Source organism: Ranitomeya variabilis, chromosome 4, assembly GCF_051348905.1.
Source record: "Ranitomeya variabilis isolate aRanVar5 chromosome 4, aRanVar5.hap1, whole genome shotgun sequence".
Lineage (NCBI taxonomy): Eukaryota > Metazoa > Chordata > Amphibia > Anura > Dendrobatidae > Ranitomeya > Ranitomeya variabilis.
This window is the reverse complement of record NC_135235.1, coordinates 745,449,311-745,475,661: the sequence shown is the minus strand read 5'-3', so window position 1 is coordinate 745,475,661 and position 26,351 is coordinate 745,449,311. Positions and strand designations below refer to the sequence as shown.

The 26,351-nt window shown below is 47.2% G+C and overlaps 2 protein-coding genes across 4 annotated transcripts in view; both read right to left on the bottom strand.

Annotated features, from left to right (window-relative positions):
* The window catches only part of LOC143768082 (uncharacterized), a 29,080-nt gene extending 4,453 nt beyond the window's left edge, over nucleotides 1-24,627 (bottom strand). Inside the window, exons 1-6 of one of the 3 annotated variants that reach the window (XM_077256772.1) lie at nucleotides 24,530-24,627; nucleotides 14,180-14,315; nucleotides 13,871-14,050; nucleotides 13,674-13,797; nucleotides 13,493-13,590; nucleotides 13,204-13,294 (exon numbers count right to left, since the gene is read on the bottom strand). In XM_077256772.1, the coding sequence (XP_077112887.1) occupies nucleotides 13,204-13,294; nucleotides 13,493-13,590; nucleotides 13,674-13,797; nucleotides 13,871-14,050; nucleotides 14,180-14,251 (565 nt within the window). In that variant the 5' untranslated portion in view covers nucleotides 14,252-14,315; nucleotides 24,530-24,627. Of the gene's footprint in view, nucleotides 1-13,203; nucleotides 13,295-13,492; nucleotides 13,591-13,673; nucleotides 13,798-13,870; nucleotides 14,051-14,179; nucleotides 14,316-21,658; nucleotides 21,815-23,166; nucleotides 23,303-24,529 lie in introns of those variants that run through there. The other 2 variants (XM_077256771.1, XM_077256770.1) reach the window with 2 other exon arrangements.
* LOC143768074 (uncharacterized) overlaps nucleotides 1-26,351 on the bottom strand; it is an 804,664-nt gene that overhangs the window by 660,318 nt on the left and 117,995 nt on the right. The gene's annotated exons all lie outside the window — the stretch shown is intronic.

Below are 26,351 nucleotides of genomic sequence, written 5' to 3'. Positions count from 1 at the left end.
CAAATTGTGAGGAAGCATGAGCAATCTCAAGGCTACAAGTCCATCTCCAAAGACTTGAATGTTCCTGTGTCTACCGTGCGCAGTGTCATCAAGAAGTTTAAAGCCCATGGCACTGTGGCTAACCTCCCTAGATGTGGACGGAAAAGAAAAATTGACAAGAGATTTCGACGCAAGATTGTGCGGATGTTGGATAAAGAACCTCGACTAACATCCAAACAAGTTCAAGCTGCCCTGCAGTCCGAGGGTACAACAGTGTCAACCCGTACTATCCGTCGGCGTCTGAATGAAAAGGGACTGTATGGTAGGAGACCCAGGAAGACCCCACTTCTTACCCCGAGACATAAAAAAGCCAGGCTGGAGTTTGCCAAAACATACCTGAAAAAGCCTAAAACGTTTTGGAAGAATGTTCTCTGGTCAGATGAGACAAAAGTAGAGCTTTTTGGGCAAAGACATCAACATAGAGTTTACAGGAGAAAAAAAGAGGCATTCAAAGAAAAGAACATGGTCCCTACAGTCAAACATGGCGGAGGTTCCCTGATGTTTTGGGGTTACTTTGCTGCCTCTGGCACTGGACTGCTTGACCGTGTGCATGGCATTATGAAGTCTGAAGACTACCAACAAATTTTGCAGCATAATGTAGGGCCCAGTGTGAGAAAGCTGGGTCTCCCTCAGAAGTCATGGGTCTTCCAGCAGGACAATGACCTAAAACACACTTCAAAAAGCACTAGAAAATGGTTTGAGAGAAAGCACTGGAGACTTCTAAGGTGGCCAGCAATGAGTCCAGACCTGACTCCCATAGAACACCTGTGGAGGGATCTAAAAATGGCAGTTTGGAGAAGGCACCCTTCAAATATCAGGGACCTGGAGCAGTTTGCCAAAGAAGAATGGTCTAAAATTAGAGCAGAGCATTGTAAGAAACTCATTGATGGTTACCGGAAGCGGTTGGTCGCAGTTATTTTGGCTAAAGGTTGTGCAACCAAGTATAAGGCTGAGGGTGCCAATACTTTTGTCTGGCCCATTTTTGGAGTTTTGTGTGAAATGATCAATGTTTTGCTTTTTGCTTCATTCTCTTTTGTGTTTTTTTTTTAAGACAAATTAAATGAAGATAATAATACCAAAGAATTTGTGTTTGCAATTATTTTCAGGAAGAAACTGAGTATAATCTGACAGAATTGCAGGGGTGTCAATACTTTTGGCCATGACTGTACATAGAGTAGATATAAAGATGTCAGTCACACATATAATTAGCACAGTGTTGCGCAGCTTACTGTACATGTATTTAATTAAATGGTTATTTTTCTGAAAAAAAAATTGCATGGGCTTAATTTTCATACCCAGCAGAGGTAAAGCAGATGACTGTGGGCTGATGTTAATAGCCTGGGAAGGGGGGTAATTCCCATGGAGCTTCCCAGGCTATTAATATCAGCTCCCAGTTTTATACTTAGCCTTTACTGATTATAATAGGGGAGCCCCAAAAAGTTTTGTAGGGTTGCCCTATAATTAATATCCAGTAAAGGCTAGGCAGACAGCTGCGGGCTGATAATAGCCTGGGAAGGGGACATGTATATTGGCCCCATTCTAGACTAAAAACATCAGCTCTCAGCCACCCCAGACAAGGCTCATCCACAGGGTACATTAATGGAGAGGTGTCTATAGGACGTCCCCTTTACTAACTCCATGGTCAAATTATGCATATAAAAAAAACACCTTTGTATTTGTAAAAACACACTGAGAATAAAATCCTTTAATTGAAAGAATGACACAGATTCCTTTAACAAACCTAAATTAAACCATACTCACGTAATCGCCCAGTCAGCTGAAGCCAATGTCCCCTGTTACAATTAAAATAATCAATTTGTTCCGCGTCGCATCTATCTCTGCTACATCCAGACTGAATTGTTGCATGATGCGACTGTACAGCGTGCCATCCAGCAGAAAAACTGAGCCGAACGTGCTTGCTCAGCTCAGTGTTTCACAGTGTACTAATTTCACCTCACAGTGAGCATGAGAAAGTTCCTAGGATCGTGGTGCGAAAAGAAAGGTCCTGGGAATTCAGAGCCAATGAACTCAGTTCAACTCCCTAGCATCAGTGCTAGCGCAGTTAGAATTCTTCCCACGGTGATAGCGCTGACAGTGAGTTGAACTGAGTTCATTGGTTGTGAATTCACGGGACCTTTCTGACGGCATCGTGAACATGAGAACTTTCTCACGCTTGTGGTGACATCAATGAGGTGAAGAGAATTCACCGTGAGACACTGAGCTGAGCAAGCACAAACAGCTCAGTGTCTCTGCTGGATGGCAGCCTGCCATGTAGATGTAGCAGAGCTAGGCCTGTCATAGGACAAATGGATTAGCATCTTCTCTGCGGACAGGTGAGAAATATTGTTGTTAATTATTTTAATTCTGTTGCAGGAGACATTGCCTTCAGTGGACTGGGCGATGATGCGAGTATGGTTTATTTTAGATTCATTAAAGGAGTCGGTGTCATTCTTTCAATTAAAGTCTTTATTGTTTTTTTGCTTTTTTAATTCAATTTGTCTATGGGGTTAGTAATGGGGGCATCTTATTGACACCTCTCCATTACTAATCTCTGGGCTTGATGTCACCTGACAATACAAAGGTAACATCAATCCCCCATCACCACACTTGCCACTGCACCAGGGCAAGTGGGAAGAGCGAGGCTAAGTGCCAGAATTGATGCATCTTATATATGCGCCATTTCTGGGGAGGCTGAGAGCTGATGTTTTTAGTCTGGAATGGAACCCAATGTCCATGGTCCCTTTGTAAACTGTTAATATCAGCCTGCAGCTGTCTGCCAAGCCTTTGCTGGTTATTAATTATAGTGTTACTTTCAGTCATTTTTTTGAGGGAGCCCCCATTTTAATAACCGGGAAAGGCTAAGCATACAGCTGTAAACTGATATGAATATCCTGGGAAGCGCCATGTTTATTACCTCATTCCCAGGCTATAAATATCTGCCCCCAGCTGTCCGCTTTCCCTCTGCTGGTTAATAAATGGTCGGTGAAAATGCCAGTTTTTTCAGAAAATAATTTGGTAACTAATAAAATACATGTAGGGTAAGCTGCACACAGTACTAATTCTGTATGTGACTGACATAGTTAAATCTATCTATTCTATTCTGATAGGTCACGTTGCGATTTTACTGTACACAGCAGATTAATTGCCGGCTTTTCAGAGGACATGGATGTGTAAAACAAAAAAATATGACAACACTCGCATGGTCCGAGTACAGTACGATTTTTTTCTCGCACCCATTGACTTGCATTGGCGAGTCTCTTCCCAGATACAAGTACAGTTGAAGCATGCTCATAGAATAACCCTGATATGAGTGCGGTCTGATTTTTTTATCGGATTGCACCTGTCCATTTTTCTCGCAGATGAGTATGAGCCCTTAATGTGATTTTTATTTTATTTTTAATTTTACTCTATGTAGACAGTGGGCTCTGAATACAACGCTCAACATTGTCCCCTGCTCCTGCTGATCGCAAGCAGAGCAGAGGACAATGAAGTGAGCTGTGTTCAATACCTGGCACCGGGAATCAGCGCAAACAGTACCGCTGATTCCCAGGCGCCTGTAAGGGTGATACTGTTGCGGTACATGGTTGCCACACGTATGAAACACAGACAAAGATATCTCCAGGTTAGACAAAATTGTTGCCATGACTTTATCTACAATGTAGAGTTGCCTGCGTCCTTCTGTCCAAAACTGGTATAGAGTGAACCTGCACAGTGTGGCCAGAGTTAGAAGGACGTGTCCAGCGTTAATAGAGGTGACAGTGAGAATGGAGGAGTGACGAGGATGGAGGAGTGTGGCGCTGGAAATTGCAGTATGCGCAGGCGCTGAACGAATGTAAGGACTTACCGTGAGTTCCAGCGAAGCTGAAAGAGGAGTGTTGGGCCAGAGTCAGCGCCTGCATATGGTGCGATCTCCGGCGTTATTTTATTGAAGACAAATTCACACAGTGTCTTAAACAAAATTTTACTTAAATATTTAATTCAGACAGCGCATAGCAGGTGAGCGGGGGAAAGGTCTATTGTTTTTCTTGTCTGTTTGTATGTATAGAACGACAGCAGACATGCAGGATGGGGGAGTATATAACAGGGTGTGGGACAAATACCAGGCTGGGGGAGCATATATCATGCTAGGGGAGCATATGCCTGGCTAGGGGAACAAATACCAGGATGGGGGAGCATATACCAGATTGGGGGGAGCATATACCAGGACTAGCTATTGAACCAGTTCTACAGTACACCCGACTTGCGAGCATTTTTATTGGTACATTTTTGTGCTATGTTTACCCCTTCAAGACCTTCCTCTTTTTCTTGTTTCTGATTTTTGCTCCCCTTAATCCCAGAGCCATAACTTTTTTATTTTTCCGTCAATATGGCCATATTAGGGATTTTTTTTTGCAGGACAAGTTCTATTTATGAATGACACCATTGGTTTTACCATATCATGTACTCAAAAATGGGAAAAAAAATTCCAAGTGTGGTGAAATTGCAAAAAAAAGTGCAATTCCGCAACTTTTTTTGGATTTGTTTTTGTTACCATGTTCACCAAATGCTAAAACTGACCTGCCATTATGATTCTCCAGGTCATTATGAGATCATAAACACCAAACATGTCTAGGGTCTTTTTTATTTATGCAGTGAAAAAAATAAATAAATTATAGTTTGTATAAAAATAAATAAATGCACCATTTTCCAAGACCCGTAGCTTTTCCATTTTTCGTGATTTCGGGTTGGGTGTGGTTTTATTTTTCGTGTGCCGAGCTGACGTTTTCATTGATAACATTTTGGTGCAGATACGATCTTTTGATCACCCTTTATTTCATTTTAATGGCATTTTGACTTTTTTTTCCCCCACACTGCGCCGTTTAGCGATCAGGTTAATCCTTTTTTATATTGATAGATCGGGCGATTCTGAAAGCCAAATATGTGTAGGTTTGATTTTTTGTATTGTTTTATTTTGAATGGGGCAAAATGGGGGTGATTTATATTTTGTTTATTATTTTTTTGTTTTTGTTTTGTTTTTAGTTTGGCATCCTTCAATAGTCTTCATGGGAGACTAGAAGCTGCCATAACCCGATAATCTGCTACATACAGGTGATGATCAGATCGCCTGTATGTAGCAGTATACCTCACTTGCTATGAGCACCTACCACCAGGCGTCTGTGAAGAAACCAGAGTATATCTTAATGAGGCTGCTTTCACACATCAGGTTTTTGCCGTCAGACTAAATCCGGTGGAGCAACATAAATTGTGAAAAACTAATGCGACGAATCCGGTTTTCCACCGGATCCGGCTAGCGGATCTGGCAAAAGACCTGGTCCACCGCATCAGTTTTTCATCCATTTTTCAACAGATCCGGTTTTTAAAAACGCCCATGGGAGGCCCCCAAATGTGACTGGTTACTGAAAACCTATATATACAGTGTTCCTACAGCCCATCTTTGACAGGTTGTAGAGGAGCAAGTGGCGAAGATGGAAGGCGTGATGGCAAACATTCTGAAGATTAATGTGGATTTTACTGTTGAGGCGAATCATTGAAAGTGATTGTTCTGGAGAAGGAGAGAGAGAGACAACGCATCATTCGTCTGCGCCAATGACGTTTGTGGATCCACCCAATCAATGCACAGAGAATGACGCGTGGGGTGTATTCAACATTATACATGGAGTTAAGAAGAAACCCTGAGAAGTTTTTCAGCTACGTGCAGATGAAAGTGGAGAACTTCGACATGTTGGTGGAACGGATTGGACACCTCATCGCAAGAAGTGATACATATTTCCGCTTCTCAGTTTCACTGGCAGAGCGTCTGATGGGGACTCTTCGGTAAGCCATTTTTATTCTCCTGCTGTTAAAGCTGACTTATAACTGTAATGTTGTTGCTGGTATTTTGTACGAATTTTTGCTTTGCTTTTTTTCCTCAGATTCCTTGCAACTGGAGCATCCCTTTCATCACTCCATTTCCAGTTCAGACTGGGGCTACCATATCGGGAATTGTGAAGCACACCTGCCGTGAATTGTGTGACTCTTTACATGGCGAGTTTATACCACATCACACAACGGAGAGCTGGCTGGAAATAGAAAACTTTCAACAAATCTGTCAGTTTCCCAATTGCTTGGGTGAAGTGGATAGGAAACATATCCGCATTGTCAAACCTGCTACATCTGGATCTGAATATTTTAACTACAAAAAAAATATTTCTCCATTGGCCATCACAGACACAGAATACAAATTTATAGCTGTCGATATTGGGGCCTATGGCCGCTCCAATGATTCCCAAGTTTTTAAAGTGTCTGCAATGGGGCGTCATCTCTATGGAAACAGCTTCCAATTTCCACCACCAAGACTGCTGCCTGAAACTTCGGGGCCGCCAATGCCTTTTGTATGTGTTGGAGATGAAGCGTTCCAACTCTTGGCACACCTGCTGAAGCCATACTCAAGTAGTGGATTGACGTCAACTAAGAGAGTCTTTAATTACCACCTAACACGAGCACGAAGAATGGTGGAGCGCGCTTTTGGGATTCTGAAGACTGATACTGTTGAGGAGTTGGTGAAAGCTTGTGTGGTCCTGCACAATTTTGTTATATGCAAGGAACAGATTTCCATTGATGACCACTTTGAAGAAATCACCTTGCATGATTGTCAGAACATTACTTATAGAAGTTCTGTGTCAGTTTCCAGAATGAGGGACAAATTTGCTGAATACTTTATTTCACCTCAAGGAAGAGTACATTGACAGGGTGAGAGAGTTTGGGTAACAAGGGTCAAGACAAATTTTTTAAAGTATTGGACCTGGTTGGGATTTACCCAAATTATCGTACCTGGTTGGGTTTTACCTAAAGTATTGGACCTGGTTGGGTTTTACCCAAAGTATCGTATCTGGTTTGGTTTTACCGAATGTATTGTACCTGTTGTACCCAAAGTTTCATACCTGGTTGGGTTTTTCCCAAAGTATTGTACCTTGTTATACCCAAAGTATTTAACCTTATAATGTAATAAATGAAACAAAATTCTTAAACCAAAAAATTTTTGATTTACTAAATTTTTATAAATTTAAAAAAGTGTGGAGTGGAGATAATACTGGAGGGGCTGTCAGATTGGGACACTTCGACAGTGGGAGTGTGGAGTAAGGATTGTGGTGGTGACGGATCAGGAGGAAAAACAGAAGGTGAAGGGGTGGAGAAAGAAAGAGAACGTGTGGACATAAAACCGGGAGTAGTGTTGGGAATTTGGAAGGTTTGAAGTGTGGAGTGGAGGGATTGGGAGGAAGAGGTGGTGGGTGGAGAAGAGGGTTGTGTTTGGGGCATGATGGGTGTGGAAGGAGACTGGTGGTAGTGGGCAGGGAGTGGAGGCACAGATGATGTGGTTGGGAACTGGTACAAGGCAGAATGCTGGTACTGTATAGGAGGGAGAGGAGGGACAGTGGCTGGAGGGGGGGCAGGTGCGGGAGTAACTACCGGGGCGGGTGGAGGGGCTTGGGAGCTAACATGTGCTAGGGCAAACTGGCAGGCTTGCATTACATGCATCCGCTGGTCAGGAGATAGCTTGTCTATGCGCTCGAGTAGTACTGCCTGGAAAAAGGAGTGATTTGGTGATTTACTGGGATCTGAATGCATCCTATCCTGACGTGTGTGCGACTCAAGAATACTGTTGTTGAGCAAATTAAATCCTGCAGTCATTTGCTCAAACAACAGTTTAAGACAGTTCTGGAAGGATGCATTCAGATGCGAGAACTCGGGCGTATAGCTCTTTTCCTGACCCCTCTGGCGCTGCTGCCCAGAACCTACAGGTGTTCTCGAGGTGGCAGCTGTGTCAGAGGGGTGGGGTAAAGGAAAAGATATATCTTCACCAGCAGCTTCATGTAACGAAGTCTGCCACGATGCTTCAGCGCTGGTGGATGGGACCGAGGGAAGGCTTGGAAGGTGCAGAGGGGTCGGGTCTGTCGAAGTGTTCTGCGGTGGCGGACTCCTGAGGGATCACCCCAGAAGGGTTCAACTCTGCAGGCTCCTGAGTGCTAAAGACGGTGCTGTGGAATTGAAAAAAAAAAAAAAAAGACAATTAATATATTGATATTGCATGGCGCTAGCTGAAACCCCCAAAAAAGTGTTAGACATACGCACTTGATTCTGGGCCCGAACATCGAGGTCCTCTCAGTTGTCCCCAAGCTGTTGGCATACTTCTTCCCAGAGCCGTCGGGTAACACCAAGATCAGCGTGGCGGCGGTCCTCCATGTTCCACCGTGGCTCCCGCTCTCGGATAAGATCGATGAGGAGGTCGATGTCTAACCCGGCCTCCTAACCATCCGAGTTAAAAAAAAAGTTAAAAAAAACAAAATAAAGAAAACAAAGACAGACTCAAAACAACAACATAAAGTGGAAAAAAATATATAGGCTTATGTGTACTGTAATGTCTGTGATGATGTGGTTCTGCGATGCATGCAAGAACCTTACCAATTGCGAGCCCGCTCCAGGTATTTCTCCACCCCTTCCATCTTTTTCTGGAAGCACCTCTGATGATGTAGCTTCCTGTTATACAAAAATGATATTATTATAATAATAATAAATAAATATATATTTTGTGAACATCACCAAAAAGAAAGAAAAAAAAAAACAAAAAAAAAAACACATTTAGTTACCTCACAGCGCTGACGACGCGAGGGAGGGCTCCCAGAAGAAGACATAGCTGGCTGCTGGCAGGCTGTGGCTGGCTGTTAGCAGGCTGTTGCTGGTTGTTGCTGACTGCTTGGGCAGGTTCAGCTCTGGCGGCAGGTTCAGATCTGGAGGCAGGTTCAGATCTGGAGGCAGGTTCAGATCTGGAGGCAGGTTCAGCTCTGGAGGCAGGTTCAGCTCTGGAGGCAGGTTCAGCTCTGGAGGCAGGTTCAGCTCTGGAGGCAGGTTCAGCTCTGGAGGCAGGTTCAGCTCTGGAGGCAGGTTCAGCTCTGGAGGCAGGTTCAGCTCTGGAGGCAGGTTCAGCTCTGGAGGCAGGTTCAGCTCTGGAGGCAGGTTCAGCTCTGGAGGCAGGTTCAGCTCTGGAGGCAGGTTCAGCTCTGGCTCTGGTGGCAGGTATTCTCTGTGTCTTGCTGGCTGGTAAATGGATGAGTGAAGGACTACCTGGCAGGCTTTATATCTGTTTCCTAATAGGGGGCTGGCAAATTGTATCGGAGCATGCGCAGTTAAAAAAAAAAAACAGAATCCGGCACCGGAATCCGTCATTTGCCGGATCCGGTGCCTTCCGGCTCCCATAGCCTTCCATTCTAGCAAACAGCTGGCACTGTCCGTTTTTTCACCACAGACAAAAAAAGTAACTTTGTACTTTTTTCCAGATGCCGGACAAATACTTTTCGCCGAATCCGGCGAAAGACGGACGAAACGTGAGGCCATCCGGCGATAATACAAGTCTATGAAAAATAAAAACGAACCGGCGGCAGGTTTCGCTGGATCCGTTTTTTTTCACAAATCGCCTGATTGAGCCTGACTGCAAAACCTGATGTGTGAAAGCAGCCTTACCCAGACAACAATGTTTTTTTGCAAACCAATAAGAATTGACTTTTATCTGTATATTGGCTTGTGGATTTAAGTGCTTATATCTGGTGGGTCAGGATGACAGACTTGAAAACTGATATACTATTTAACATGCTGTGTAAAGGTACCGTCACACTAAACGACTTACCAACGATCACGACCAGCGATACGACCTGGCCGTGATCGTTGGTAAGTCGTTGTGTGGTCGCTGGGGAGCTGTCACACAGACAGCTCTCTCCAGTGACCAACGATCAGGGGAACGACTTCGGCATCGTTGAAACTGTCTTCAACGATGCCGAAATCCCCCTGCAGCACCCGGGTAACCAGGGTAAACATCGGGTTACTAAGTGCAGGGCCTCGCTTAGTAACCCAATATTTAACCTGGTTACCATTGTAAAAGTAAAAAAAAAAAAAAAAAAAAACACAAACACTACATACTCACATTCTGATGTCTGTCACGTCCCCGCCGGCGTCCACAGGGTTAAAACTGCTTTCGGCAAGAGCGCTGCTAATGCACGCGCTGCTGCCGAGAGCTTTCCTGCACTGCATGTGTCAGCGCTGGCAGTAACAGCGGTGACTTCACTGCTGTGCTCTGCTTTACGGCCGGCGCTGACACAGTCTGTGCAGGGAAGCTCTCGGCAGCAGCGCGTGCATTAGCAGCGCTCCTGCCGAAAGCAGTTTTAACCCTGGGGACGTGACAGACATCAGAATGTGAGTGAGTATGTACTGTTTTTTTTTTTTACTTTTACAATGGTAACCAGGGTAAATATCGGGTTACTAAGTGCGGCCCTGCGCTTAGTAACACGATATTTACCCTGGTTACAAGTGAACACATCGCTGGATCGGCGTCACACACGCCGATCCAGCGATGACAGCGGGTGATCAGCGACCAAAAAATGGTCCTGATGATTCCCCAACGACCAATGATCTCCCAGCAGGGGCCTGATCGTTGGTCACTGTCACACATAACGAGATCGTTAGCGGGATCATTGCTACGTCACCAAAAGAGTGACGTTGCAACGATATCATTATGTGTGACTCAGCCTTAAGTCTGTAATAGTGACTTGTACATGGCGAGTGTTTATATTTGTTTACTGTGTGCCGATATGCTAATTGTGTATTGTATTCTATAACCAGTTTGTTGACTTCGAAGGTAGATAGGGAAAGGAAGTGAGGGGGACTGAAGGACACAGGGTAATTCTAAAAATAGCTTACATGACTCTGGTATAAAAAAACTCAGATCTCATCACTTAAACTGAAGTAAAACAGAGCTACCAGCCGCACATTCTGCAAACCACCCAACGGATGAGAGACAGGACTGCAGCCAATTCATCATGGCACCATCACGAGGGACACGGATCTATGATTCTATAGGAAACAACCTAGGGGTTTTCGGCTCCGGTTGGAAGGACACAGATCTGATCCAGTGACCATCTCTGAACCATGGATATGTTTGGAGAAAGCCAGGTTGGGGACCCGCTGGTCGCCTGGTTCCATTAAGATGGTCGGATAAGCCAGGTGGTGACTCTCGTGTCAACTGGCTTTGGACATTGTATTGACTCTATGGACTGTTCTTGGTCATCTCCCTATGCTTGTCGTTACCTCTTCTCTATGTGTGTATCACAGGTGGAATAACGACCCTGGGAGCTCTTACATAACATCTACCATTATCCCGGCGAGTCAGCGGAAGGGAGGGACCCTGTAATGTGCACCATCTTGGGGGTAATTGCTGGGACTGTTCTGTTTGCTATTGTGTGTTGTGGTTCAATAAAGTATTGCCACACTGTTATACCCTAACCCTGTGTTGTCTGAGTAGCATCACGCCCACGTTTAACGGGAGAGCGGGATTAGGCGGGACGATCCCTGGTCCATGCGGTTTCGGCTAGCGGAATTGAGCGCCCATCGACGCCCCGTTTCCTCATAGCAAGCCGGCACTGACAACCATAGAGGTCTCTGAGATGTCTGGTAGTCATGCCAACCCACCGGTGACCTGCAATAACATAACGGGGGGTCACCGATGGGCGGATTTCTGGCCCGATGGCCTGAAGCATGTGTTAAACATCACTGTCAGAGTTCAAAACAGCTGCCGTGTGCCAGAAAAGATGTAGGCTCACCGCCGGAGCCCACATTAAAGGGAGGGAAGCGACCTCCACAGTACTAGTACGGCGGAAATCATAAAGGGGTTAAAGGGAACCTGTCACCAGAAATAACATTGATAACCTACAGATATGCAGTCAATCTGCAGGTTAAACAGTGTTATGCTGCTTGGTACCCACACACAGCTGAATGCAAAGAGGAGAAAATTATTATTATACATTTTTATAGCGCCATTTATTCCACAGGGCTTTACATGTGAAAATGATCTTTATTCTTAGCAGTATGGTCATTTCAAAAATGTTTGCTCATTTCTGCATCAAGATACGGGCTTTTTCTTCCCAAAGGAGCTCACACAACACATCACGTAAAGCAGGGTATCAATAATCAATTGTGTACAGAAGGTATAGAGAAAAACCTTTGTACATAGAAGAACTTCATATGCTGGCATGTCACGTCTCACCATGACTACTCCGTAATGTTCTTGTTCTGGAATACTCCTGCATTTTCTAACCAGCCTTCACAACATAGTCCATGGTTGCGCTGGTGGAGATGCTGCACTAAATTCACAGGGTCACTTAGTTCATTGTGTAAAGGTACCTTCACACTGAACAACTTAACAACGATAACGATAGCGATCCGTGACGTTGCAGCGTCCTGGATAGCGATATCGTTGTGTTTGACACGCAGCAGCGATCAGGATCCTGCTGTGACATCATTGGTCGGAGCTAGAAGGCCAGCACCTTATTTCATCGCTGGATCACCCGCTGACATCGCTGAATCGGCGTGTGTGACGCGGATTCAGCGAGGTCTTCACTGGTAACCAGGGTAAACATCGGGTTACTAAGCGCAGGGCCACGCTTAGTAACCCGATATTTACCCTGGTTACCATTGTAAAAAAAAAAAAAAAAACACACTACATACTCACATTCCGGTGTCTGTCGCGTCCCCCGGCGTCCGCTTCCCTGCACTGTGTCAGCGCCGGCCGTAAAGCAGAGCACAGCGGTGACGTCACCGCTCTGCTTTAGGGCCGGCGCTTACACAGTGCAGGGAAGCGGACGCCGGGAGACGCGACAGACACCGGAATGTGAGTATGTAGTGTTTGTTTTTTTTTTACAATGGTAACCAGGGTAAATATCGGGTTACTAAGCGTGGCCCTGCGCTTAGTAACCCGATGTTTACCCTGGTTACCCGGGGAATTCGGCATCGTTGGTCGCTGGAGAGCCGTCTGTGTGACAGCTCTCCAGCGACCACACAACGACGCTGCAGCGATCGGCATCGTTGTCTATATCGCTGCAGCGTCGCTTAATGTGACGGTACCTAAAGAGTCAAATTAGCTAATCTGTTATTACCAGAGTTAAGTGGTTACCTGGTTTTGACTAGATTATTACCGGACCCTACTTCTAAATCCTTTCCCGATTTGCCTACATATTTCTTGTTGACCTCAAAACGGTTTGGCTTCTCACTTGACTGTCCTTCCAGGACCGATACAGTCACTAGAAACTTGACATATAATTACAGTAGAATCTGTGACATCAGTATTTAGTGGATACTGCTCACCTGGGTAGTGATATGTAGGAATCTCCTTTTTACAAAACTCATCACCCCTCACATTTGTCTCTGTAGTATTAATATGGGTCAGATCTTCACCCTGAAACAAATATTGTAAAAGTCACAGACAGATGGAGAAGTCACATCTATGATCAGCTCTAATCCTGCCATCTCCACCGTTCTCATTACACAAGTATAAAACATATAATACTGGGGGATAAAACAAGACTGAGCACAAGACCTTCACAGCTGTCTACATATCATAGGGGAGATCTCATGACACCTTCTCTCCATCTACCTGATGATCCTGAGGAACATTGGGATCTTCTTGTTTACAGTCCCGTGGAAGAAGAGGACGAGGATATCTCTCTGGTGTTGTCCTCTTACTGGATAAATCTGGAGGAAACACATACAGGGACTGAAATCATTCTTTACATACACATAATTATAGGCCATGTGTATTTAGTCCTGTCTATTACCTGGTGATGTGAGGGGCTGGGGAACTTCCATCATAACATCCTTATACACATCTTTGTGTCCTTCTAAATACTCCCACTCCTCCATGGAGAAATAGATGGCGACATCCTGACACCTTATAGGAACCTGGCACATACAAAGATACCGTCATCCCCAGATCCCTTCATAGCATTACTGTATAATGTCCCAGCAGTGTCACCTCTCCAGTCAGCAGCTCAACCATCTTGTAGGTGAGTTCTAGGATCTTCTGGTCATTGATGTCCTCATATATCAGGGGGTGAGGTGGAGGCCCTGTGATTGGGCTCAGGGGTCTTTCCCATCCTTCAGACACAGGGTCCTGACAGCGCTCACTAGAGGTCTTCTTCACTACTGCGTAATCCTGGTTATGGAGAGACATATTAATAAATCTCACTACAGACATTTCCTGAGTCCTCACCTCTCCAGTTCTGTCCATCTCTTATTCCCATAGATAATAATTATGGAATGTGACGTCATCAGAATCTCTCACCTCTCCAGTAAGCCGGAAGAGGATCTCTAGGGTGAGGTGTAATAGCTTCTCCGCCATCTTGTCCATAGCCATTCGTTAAAGTTTAAAGTACATTTTCTAGAAGATAATCACTATAACGATTGTATCTGCCAGGATCCTAAATAGAAGGAAGATCAGCTGATGAAGTATTATACAAAAAAACCATGGGAAAACAAGATACACGAGCAGTGATGCTGGTATAGTGTAAAGACATGTGCACACAACGTCTTCAGGTGGACACGTCCTGTAACCAATCCGAAAAAGTGCAAAAGTTGTAACAATGCACAAAAATGAAAAACAACTCACTATTCACAGTTTTTCAACTTCTATTAATCTATTAACAGCAGATAACATGCCAAAAATGGCATCTCAGGACCTCATCTGTTCTGAGGACCAGAGACGGTGCCTATATTGAGGTCACAGGACTCATTCTGTTACGAGTCCATTAAAAAAAAAAAAAAAGAAAAAAGGATTGTCCAGGGAGGCATCAATGTGTAGTGTACGATACGGGAAGTAGAGATGTGCGTACTTGTCAGAAAACATTCGCCAATTTCAAACTCGGCACGAACCTGGCATATTCGGATTAGTGTTCCAGAGCAAAGTTCAGACACATTTCGGTAAATGATCGAGTTTCCAATAATGTTTTTATTAGGTGTCACTGGGGTTACTGCAACAGAGAGTAGCCAAAAGACTGCAGAATCTGATTGCTGAAAAGCACTTCTTTTAAATGATGTTTATTTCTTTTGGCAGAACAGGGGTTAATCGACCATGTTGGAAACTCTGAGCTCTCAGCTGTGCTCGGTTAGCCACTCCCATCCCCTTTATGATCTGGGTCCTGATTCAAACCCATGTCAGAGCTAGCATTTGTATCATGGCTTAGGAGGAGAGGTGTTCACATGAGAAGGAGTTTTGGAGGAGTTATCTGTGACTGTTGCGTGTTTTTTAAGTGTGGTAATTCCCTTCTCTACTTTAGTTTTTTCCCCATCCTTAACTCTCTGGTGCATTCCTCTGTTATATGTGAGTGAATATTTGTATGCATGGAGTTTTCAGTTTACCCTTGTTTGTGTAGCCTTGTTTGTTGGGTTGGTGTACCGAGGTGCACAGTAGCGCCTGGGTGAAGGAAGAGAACAGACGGAGGGCTAACTCAGGAGATAAGGCAAGGGTGGCTGCCCCGGCATATTCACCTTCAGAAGTATCCCGTGGAATAGGGCGAGCTAGGGCACCCCCCAGTGTTAGGGATAGGGAAGGAGATCCTTGTAACGGGTCACCAGACAGCTGAGTAGTAACATTAGGATTTTGGGTAGGGTAGGGCGGGGGATTGTGTTTGATGAGGGAAAGGAGTGATGCATGGGAAGAGGTCAGAGTAGCGGCGGTCTGTGTTTTTTAAATGAACTTAAGGTGTGTATTCTGGCAACCAATCAAGGTACAGAAACCGTCAACAATGTCATGACATAAGGGCTCCTGTCACTGGTGAGGTCACATGTATCTCTCCATATAAAATAAAAGCAGATATGCTTTGCTGGTGCTATTTTCTCAGTGTAACAGCGCAGAGAGGCCACTCTGCAAGTTAACTTGTCATATAGTTAGATACAATCCTGCCCTGTGTGAAATCGACTTTATAACATCAAACTAGTTTGTGCTAATAGTGGAATGCATGCAGTAGTCCATACGGCTATGTGCACATGTTGTGGAATGGGGTGCAGAATTTTCTGCACAAAATCCGCATCTCCTGGCAGAAACTGCAGGTGCAGATTTGCCGCAGATTTTGTGCGTTTTTGATGCGAATTTTGTGCGGATTTTCTGCGGTTTTTACCACTGCAGATTTCTATAATAGAAGGGTGCAGATCCGCACAAAAGAAGTGACATGCACTTCTTTTAAATCCGCAGCGCATCCACGTGGATTTCTCCGCACCATCTGCATAGATTTTTTTTGTTCACATTGATTTACATTGTACTGTAAATCACAGTGCGGATCTGCAGCATTTCTGAGCGGAAAAATCCACTGCGGATCCGCACCGTGTGCACATAGCCCATTTCCTACTCAAAATCATTTGGGCTGATACAGTGTTGCAGTCCGGACTCCAGTGGTCACATTTACTAATCGAAATCATTTGGGGTAATTGTTAGCAGCGGGTTAATCAGCGTGATGTCCACAACGAGCAACAGAGAATGTTCATTTATTAAGAATTAAGAACATTCAGCATACAACATGAGAATAGGATCAATCTGGTTTCTGAGAGAGAGATATGCTGTTACTTTCAGTTTCAATTCCACACACAAGAAAGAAAAAATGTGCTCACAGGGAAGGAGGAGGAGGAGGAGCATCCTGTCTGTAAATGAGGACTTTTTTTTTTTTTTTTAAACTTTGTTAACAGATGAACAATATGCATGCAGACATAAAAATCACATCATATTAAACAAACAATAGTTGTTGCAATACATACAGATCAATATGCATTAGGCCAACAGTAATACTCTGATGCAGGCACAAGTCCACATTTCAACATATTAATCTTTTGTGCTAATTCTGTGGTCTAGCCACTCTATATCAGCCAATAAATACTGATTATTAAATTAGAGACAGGCGACTTACAAAAGGGGAAGGGTACAGCCAACATGAGTGGGAAAAAGTAAGGTTGTGGTGGAAAGGGGAACAGGCTTGGTGTTCGAGGTTTACGTGGGGTAGGTGGTAATGTTGCTGAAAGCTCTACTGAACAAACATCGTCCTATCCAAAGACAACTGAGAACTTTTGATACTGGATAGGGTACTCAACTCCCTTTCTTTTGCAGCCAAACAGCAGTATGCCTTGTAGATGAGGGCCAGAAAGAGCATGTGCTCCTGTAGATGCAAGCGCTGCATCAAGTGGCCTCTCCTCCTTTACCTTAATATGACACAACAGAGGTCAGAGGTGGCACCAGAATTACCCTGTTTTTTCCCCCGCATCAAAAGTCTCCAACCCCCGAACTCACCCAGAGTTCTAATCGGATAATTGCAAGGCATGGAGGCATGGGGCAGGGCCTGGAACACAGCTTGAACCAGCATTTCTAGTTTAAACATTGATCAGTAACAGAATGAGTGACAAGTGTAAGCCTGGTGCTGAGAGCCATGCCAAATTCAGGCAACAAACATGTGGGAGACCCAATTTAGAGTCCAAACATTTCAAAAAATTAGGGGCAGACACCACTAAAGTGTCATTAATTTCCACAGAGCAGAAATAGTATAATGAGGCTCTGACACTCCATCCACTACAGGCAAGCCACCAGATGAAGACAACTTAAGAATCTCCACATTTCCAAAAATTGTTAGCAACATCAGCAACAATAGCAACAGCAGGCACAGGATCCACGACAAAGGTGTTACATACTACAATAACGCAATATCAACGCAGCCCACTGAAAACTACACTATCGCCTATTCTGCGATTGGGGTACAAAAGTCATTGCAGATCCATGACTTGTTCATCTTGATGAAAGTTCGGCCACTCAGCCATTTTTGAAGACCAAAATTCACAAGCGTCCAAATTCCCCCTGATTCCCCCAGTCATTCAAGTGTGAGACTTGCACTCTCTTCTGCTGGTGCACTTGCTGATCTAAAAAAAATGTGTGAAATGATGCAAAGAAATTGCTTGTGCCACTTACATAGCTGATGCTAATGTTCTTGCACGTTCCCCGGGTTGGAACTTTATAACTGATGCACCAATTCTGCGTGACTGCTGTCTTAGGGTATGTTTCCACGTTACGGATGGGCGGCGGTATCGCCGCAGCGGCGAAGCCGCTCGGCGCTAAGCCCCGCCCCCTTAATGGGACGCGATGGTGCCGGATGTGTACAGTACACATCCGGGATCATCGCACCCCTCGCCATAGGGCCCTGTGATATGCCTTGCGGGGACACTGTGTCCCCGCAAGGTGTACGGACATGCTGCGATCTGAAAAGACGCGCAGCATGTCCGGAGTTGCAGGGCCGCCGCGTGCGGGTTACCACGCATAGTGGAGACAGGATTTCATAAAATCCCCTCCACTATGCTGGAACATCTGGACGCTGCTTGTTTGACGCTGCAGCGTCAAACAAGCAGCGTTTACTTACCGTGGAAACATACCCTTAGGGAAAACCACTCTTAATTTTGTGTACAAGCATGTTTCGATACTTCAGCAGCATATGCGCATCCCATTACAGGGGGAAAGCATCAGGCAAAATATACTCTTGTACCATGGTTTTAACAGAGTGGCAACCCAGTAGCCTGCACAATTTCTAATCCTAAAAATATGGACATCATGTTGTAGATAGTGCAGCAAGAAGGCGCTCATATGTGGGGCGCTTCCATGAGGTCCGAGTCCATGGTGTCTTGGTGGCAGGGTAAAACCCAAGCTTGCTTCTTACAGCCTCTCCTGCCAACAGCGGACAACAGAGAGGGGATCATTATTCTCTTCATCTCCTGACTGTTGCATGCCTATCACCTTTTCCTCCTCCATTTGTTCCTTGGCTCCTGCACCTTCAGTTTGTCTGGTACCATAACCCCCCAATAATAAAACCTCTCATGGCACTTGCTTGCGCGACAACAGTCTGAAACTTTGAGACATTGATATCACTTCCACATCCTCCTCTTCCTTTGGGACCACCACAACCTCCTGCGCACTAATCAAAGTGTGCTCCAGCATGCATATGACTGGAATAGAGATGCTGATGATGGCATCGTCAGCGAAAACCATCTTGATAGCCATTTCAAAACTGTGCAGAAGGGTACAAAGGTCCTTCATCTGTGCTCACTACGTAAGCGTGATTTTCACCACATCTGTACTAAGTTGGCCCAGGCTATGCAAAAGGACATATTTCATCAGAGCTTGTCGCTGCTGCCAAAGTCGCTGCAACATGTGGAGAGTGAAATTTCACCGTGTCGGCAGATCGCATATAAAACAGTTAACCGATAGGCCGAAAGACCTCTGTAGCGATGCAAGTCGATGACCTGCGGGGTGCAAATGGCAGAAGTGACAACACAGCGACCGTGCTTTCTGGAGCGTATACAGGCCGGATAGTGGTAGAGATATTTCTCTACAACCAGGTTGAGGACATAAGCCATGCAAAGCATGTATGTAAGGTTGACCCCGAGGTGAGGAAGGCAACATGTTCACACCGTTATCACACACCGCATTCCCTGCATCCAGTTTGTGTGGAGACTGCCACTGTTCAAACTTGGTCTGGGTAGCTGTCCACATCTCTCGACTACTGCAGGATCCCGCTTTGTGCCCTCCCTTCTAACAGTCTTGTACCCCTCCAATCCATTCTAAACTCCGCTGCCTGACTAATCCACCTGCCCTCCCACTATTCCCCAGTCTCTCCCCTCTGTCAATCCCTACACTGGCTCCCCATTACCCAGAGACTCCAGTACAAAACCCTAACCATGGCATACAAAGCCATTCAAAACCTGTGTCCTCCATACATCTGTGACCTCATCTCTCAGTACTTACCTGCAGGCAACCTCCGATTCTCATAAGATCTCCTTTTCTACTCTCCTCTTACCTCCTTTTCCCACAATCGCATACAAGACTTCTCCTGCGCATCCCCCTACTCTGGATCTCTCTACTCCAAAATACCCTGCTCTTGTCCACTGTAGAAACTTTCATATAGCAACCTGAAGAACCACCTCTTCCAACAAGCATACAACCTGCAGTAACCATCTCTCACCTATTGTATCCTCACTCACCCATTTTTAGACTGTGATCCCTCATGGGCAAGGTCCTCTCTCCTTCTGTATCAGTCAGTGACTTTTATTGTTTAAGATTATGGTTTTGTTTTTTTATTAATTATTATTATTATTATTATGTACACCCCTTTCCACAAATGGGGCTATAGCAAATAATACTGCTGAGCAGCTGCCAAAGCAAGGGAGACGAATAGCCCACCAAGTAGCAGAAGTTGTAAAAATGCTGCACAATTATACTATTCCTACTGTGGGAAAATTGATGCCACTTTGGGCATGTATGACAATTTTCTGAAATGTGGAGATTCCAAGTTGGGTCTCCTTCATGCGTGTTGCCTGAATTTGGCAGCACTCTCAGAGCACCAGGCCTGCACCTGTCACTCATCCACCTGTTCCTAATCAATGCTTCAGATAGAAATGCTGGACCAAGCTCTGCTCCATGCTGCACAATTATACTATTTGTACTTTGGGTCAATTGGTGTCTGCCCCTTATTTCAGCTGTTAGGAAAGATTTTTGGCCCCCTGAAGTTGTGGCCTATGCGTCTGGTTTTGACTCTCACGGAATTCAATGGGGTTCGGGCATGTTTGTCAAACCGTTTGGTGAACATCGGGACGTTAGACGAACCGAACCTTGAAAGGTTCACTCATCTCTAATGGGGAGCAACCGCTGGGACGAGGCCTCCTTCGGAGCATCTGTGTGATTCTTTACTTAGAGGAAGAACAAATGACAGAAGAAAATGACAGTGAATCCTGATAGAGAATAATGGAGCCTCCAGCACCGACCTCCACCCGCAGAGCCGCACTCCACATAGAAAATAATGGGGCCTCCAGCACCGACCTCCACCCGCACTCCACATAGAGAATAATGGAGCCTCCAGCACCGACCTCCACCCGCAGAGCCGCACTCCACATAGAGAATAATGGAGCCTCCAGCACCGACCTCCACCCGCAGAGCCACACTCCACATAGAGAATAATGGAGCCTCCAGCACCGACCTCCACCCACAGAGCCGCACTCCACATAGAAAATAATGGGGTCTCCAGCACCGACCTCCACCCACAGAGCCGCACTCCACATAGAGAATAATGGAGCCTCCAGCACCGACCTCCACCCGCAGAGCCGCACTCCACATAGAGAATAATGGAGCCTCCAGCACCGACCTCCACCCGCAGAGCCGCACTCCACATAGAGAATAATGGAGCCTCCAGCACCGACCTCCACCCACAGAGCCGCACTCCACATACAGAATAATGGAGCCTCCAGCCCCGACCTTCACTCACAGAGCCGCACTCCACATAGAGAATAATGGAGCCTCCAGCACCGACCTCCACCTGCAGAGCCGCACTCCACATAGAGAATAATGGAGCCTCCAGCACCGACCTCCACCCGCAGAGCCACACTCCACATAGAGAATAATGGAGCCTCCAGCACCGACCTCCACCCGCAGAGCCGCACTCCACATAGAGAATAATGGAGCCTCCAGCACCGACCTCCACCCGCAGAGCCGCACTCCACATAGAGAATAATGGGGCCTCCAGCACCTACCTCCACCCGCAGAGCCGCACTCCACATAGAGAATAATGGAGCCTCCAGCACCGACCTCCACCCGCAGAGCCACACTCCACATAGAGAATAATGGAGCCTCCAGCACCTACCTCCACCCGCAGAGCCGCACTCCACATAGAGAATAATGGAGCCTCCAGCACCGACCTCCACCCGCAGAGCCGCACTCCACATAGAGAATAATGGGGCCTCCAGCACCTACCTCCACCCGCAGAGCCGCACTCCACATAGAGAATAATGGAGCCTCCAGCACCGACCTCCACCCGCACTCCACATAGAGAATAATGGAGCCTCCAGCACCGACCTCCACCCGCAGAGCCGCACTCCACATAGAGAATAATGGAGCCTCCAGCACCGACCTCCACCCGCAGAGCCACACTCCACATAGAGAATAATGGAGCCTCCAGCACCGACCTCCACCCACAGAGCCGCACTCCACATAGAAAATAATGGGGTCTCCAGCACCGACCTCCACCCACAGAGCCGCACTCCACATAGAGAATAATGGAGCCTCCAGCACCGACCTCCACCCGCAGAGCCGCACTCCACATAGAGAATAATGGAGCCTCCAGCACCGACCTCCACCCGCAGAGCCGCACTCCACATAGAGAATAATGGAGCCTCCAGCACCGACCTCCACCCACAGAGCCGCACTCCACATACAGAATAATGGAGCCTCCAGCCCCGACCTTCACTCACAGAGCCGCACTCCACATAGAGAATAATGGAGCCTCCAGCACCGACCTCCACCTGCAGAGCCGCACTCCACATAGAGAATAATGGAGCCTCCAGCACCGACCTCCACCCGCAGAGCCACACTCCACATAGAGAATAATGGAGCCTCCAGCACCGACCTCCACCCGCAGAGCCGCACTCCACATAGAGAATAATGGAGCCTCCAGCACCGACCTCCACCCGCAGAGCCGCACTCCACATAGAGAATAATGGGGCCTCCAGCACCTACCTCCACCCGCAGAGCCGCACTCCACATAGAGAATAATGGAGCCTCCAGCACCGACCTCCACCCGCAGAGCCGCACTCCACATAGAGAATAATGGAGCCTCCAGCACCGACCTCCACCCGCACTCCACATAGAGAATAATGGAGCCTCCAGCACCGACCTCCACCCGCACTCCACATAGAGAATAATGGGGCCTCCAGCACCGACCTCCACCCGCAGAGCCGCACTCCACATAGAGAATAATGGAGCCTCCAGCACCGACCTCCACCCGCAGAGCCGCACTCCACATAGAGAATAATGGAGCCTCCAGCACCGACCTCCACCCGCAGAGCCGCACTCCACATAGAGAATAATGGAGCCTCCAGCACCGACCTCCACCCGCAGAGCCGCACTCCACATAGAGAATAATGGAGCCTCCAGCACCGACCTCCACCCGCAGAGCCGCACTCCACATAGAGAATAATGGAGCCTCCAGCACCGACCTCCACCCGCAGAGCCGCACTCCATATAGAGAATAATGGAGCCTCCAGCACCGACCTCCACCCGCAGAGCCGCACTCCACATAGAGAATAATGGAGCCTCCAGCACCGACCTCCACCCGCAGAGCCGCACTCCACATAGAGAATAATGGAGCCTCCAGCACCGACCTCCACCCGCACTCCACATAGAGAATAATGGGGCCTCCAGCACCGACCTCCACCTGCAGAGCCGCACTCCACATAGAGAATAATGGAGCCTCCAGCACCGACCTCCACCCGCAGAGCCGCACTCCACATAGAGAATAATGGAGCCTCCAGCACCGACCTCCACCCGCAGAGCCACACTCCACATAGAGAATAATGGGGCCTCCAGCACCGACCTCCACCCGGAGCCGCACTCCACATAGAGAATAATGGAGCCTCCAGCACCGACCTCCACCCGCAGAGCCGCACTCCACATAGAGAATAATGGAGCCTCCAGCACCGACCTCCACCCGCAGAGCCGCACTCCATATAGAGAATAATGGAGCCTCCAGCACCGACCTCCACCCGCAGAGCCGCACTCCACATAGAGAATAATGGAGCCTCCAGCACCGACCTCCACCCGCAGAGCCACACTCCACATAGAGAATAATGGGGCCTCCAGCACCGACCTCCACCCGGAGCCGCACTCCACATAGAGAATAATGGAGCCTCCAGCACCGACCTCCACCCGCAGAGCCGCACTCCACATAGAGAATAATGGAGCCTCCAGCACCGACCTCCACCCGCAGAGCCGCACTCCACATAGAGAATAATGGAGCCTCCAGCACCGACCTCCACCCGCAGAGCCACACTCCACATAGAGAATAATGGGGCCTCCAGCACCGACCTCCACCCGCAGAGCCGCACTCCACATAGAGAATAATGGAGCCTCCAGCACCGACCTCCACCCACAGAGCCGCACTCCACATAGAGAATAATGGAGCCTCCAGCACCGACCTCCACCCGCAGAGCCGCACTCCACATAGAGAATAATGGGGCCTCCAGCACCGACCTCCACCCGCAGAGCCGCACTCCACATAGAGAATAATGGAGCCTCCAGCACCGACCTCCACCCGCAGAGCCGCACTCCACATAGAGAATAATGGAGCCTCCAGCACCGACCTCCACCCACAGAGCCGCACTCCACATAGAGAATAATGGAGCCTCCAGCACCGACCTCCACCCGCAGAGCCGCACTCCACATAGAGAATAATGGAGCCTCCAGCACCGACCTCCACCCACAGAGCCGCACTCCACATAGAGAATAATGGAGCCTCCAGCACCGACCTCCACCCGCACTCCACATAGAGAATAATGGAGCCTCCAGCACCGACCTCCACACGCAGAGCCGCACTCCACATAGAGAATAATGGAGCCTCCAGCACCGACCTCCACCCGCAGAGCCGCACTCCACATAGAGAATAATGGGGCCTCCAGCACCGACCTCCACCCGCAGAGCCACACTCCACATAGAGAATAATGGAGCCTCCAGTACCGACCTCCACCCGCAGAGCCGCACTCCACATAGAGAATAATGGGGCCTCCAGCACCGACCTCCACCCTCAGAGCCGCACTCTACATAGAGAATAATGGAGCCTCCAGCACCGACCTCCACCCGCAGAGCCGCACTCCACATAGAGAATAATGGAGCCTCCAGCACCGACCTCCACCCGCAGAGCCGCACTCCACATATATGGCTTTTCTGTGCGCACAGGACCTGTGATGAGGTCACAGGAGGGGAGGAGTCAGGGGTCACATGATCAGGGGCCTCAGTGAGTGTATGCAGGACTCTGCTGTGCTTGTTGTCATGGTGCTGGATGAGGGGAAGTTTATGTGTGGGGTCAAGAAGGGTTTACATTGTGGATGTAGTAGAGCCACATGTGTACGAGGTGTACAGAGTGGAGCCGTGTGTGTACGAGGTGTAAGAAGAGGAGCATTGTGTGGACGGAGCAGAGCTATGTGTGTAAGGGATGGCCCATTCACATATCTTGGGTGGCCATCTGGGTGTGGACAAAGCTCAAGAACGGGATATGAGATTGTTCTATTGGCCTGGATGTCACCAGGAAATCTTAAAGCATTGCAGGTCCTGTTCCATCTGCCAGGTATCTGCCCCCTCCTCTCACTTTCGAAGTCCCCTTGTGCCATTACCTATCATAGAAGTGTCATTTTAGCAAATTGCCATGGACTTGTTATGCCCCCTGGTTAAATCTGCTAGTGGGCATCAATACATGTTGGTCATCCTTGACTATGCTACGCGGTAACCTGAAGCTGTTCCCCTGAGAAACGTCTCTTTGAAAAGTATAGCCTGCAAGATGGTACATGTTTTTCCATGGACAGGATTATAGAGGGAGATCCTGACCGACTAAGGAACACTCTTTATGAGTAAGGTGATGAGAGAACTGTGTAAGGCCCTGCAAATTACACAACTGAAGACATCCATGTAATATCCTCAGATGGAGGGCCTTGTGGAAAGTTTCAACAAAACATTGAAGAGTATGCTTAAGAAGGTCATAGAGAAGGATGGTTGAGACTGGGACTGTCTCCTGCCTCATCTGTTGCTTTCTATCCAGGAGTTTCCACAAAGCTCTCTTGGATTCTCTTTGTTTGTCCCCCACTGGAGCTTCATCGAGCACATCACCCAGATGTAGGAGAGGATTGTGAAGGTAATGCCCATCGTAAAAGGATATCTCCTATGAAGTCTCAACCTAGTGTCTACAATTGGTCAGCAAGGGTGAGGAAGTTCAGCTCTGGGGATCGAGTCTACGTACTAATTCCCAGAGTGGAAAGTAAGTTCTTGGCCAAATGGCAAGGCACCTCTAAGGTGATGGAGAAGCTTTGTGAAGTGAACTACAGAATTCAACCAGGAAGATGAAAATCGTACCAAGTGTACCACGTCAAACTCCATGTTTGCAGGTCAAGCCAGAAGCAGATGTTGAAGAAGTAGCAATAGCAAAGAAACTGTTGTAGGTCCAAAAACAGCAGTTTTGGGAGTTGCTGCAGCAGAATAGGGACCTGTTCTCAGATTTTCCAGGGTGTACAAAGGTCATAAAACACGAGGTTCTGACGGAATCCCATGTGCGGGTGAACTTGAAGCCCTAACGAATTCCCGAGGCCCGGCGAGGGCTGATTTACAAGTAAATAAAGCACATGCCGAATCTCTGAATGAAGTCTGCAAGTTCGATGATTATGTGATGCCGTGTGTCGATGACCTGATTGAAGAGACTTGGGCCAGCAAGGTATGTAACCACCTTGGATTTAACAAAGGGATATTGGCAAATCCCTATGTCAAAAGAAGCCAAAGAGAACACTACTTTCTATATGCCTGATGGATGCCTCCAAAACGACTGGATGCTGTTTTTTACAGGGAGCCCCAGACACATTCCATAGGGTCATGGATCGGATCCTCGCACTCCATAAGAATTACACTATGG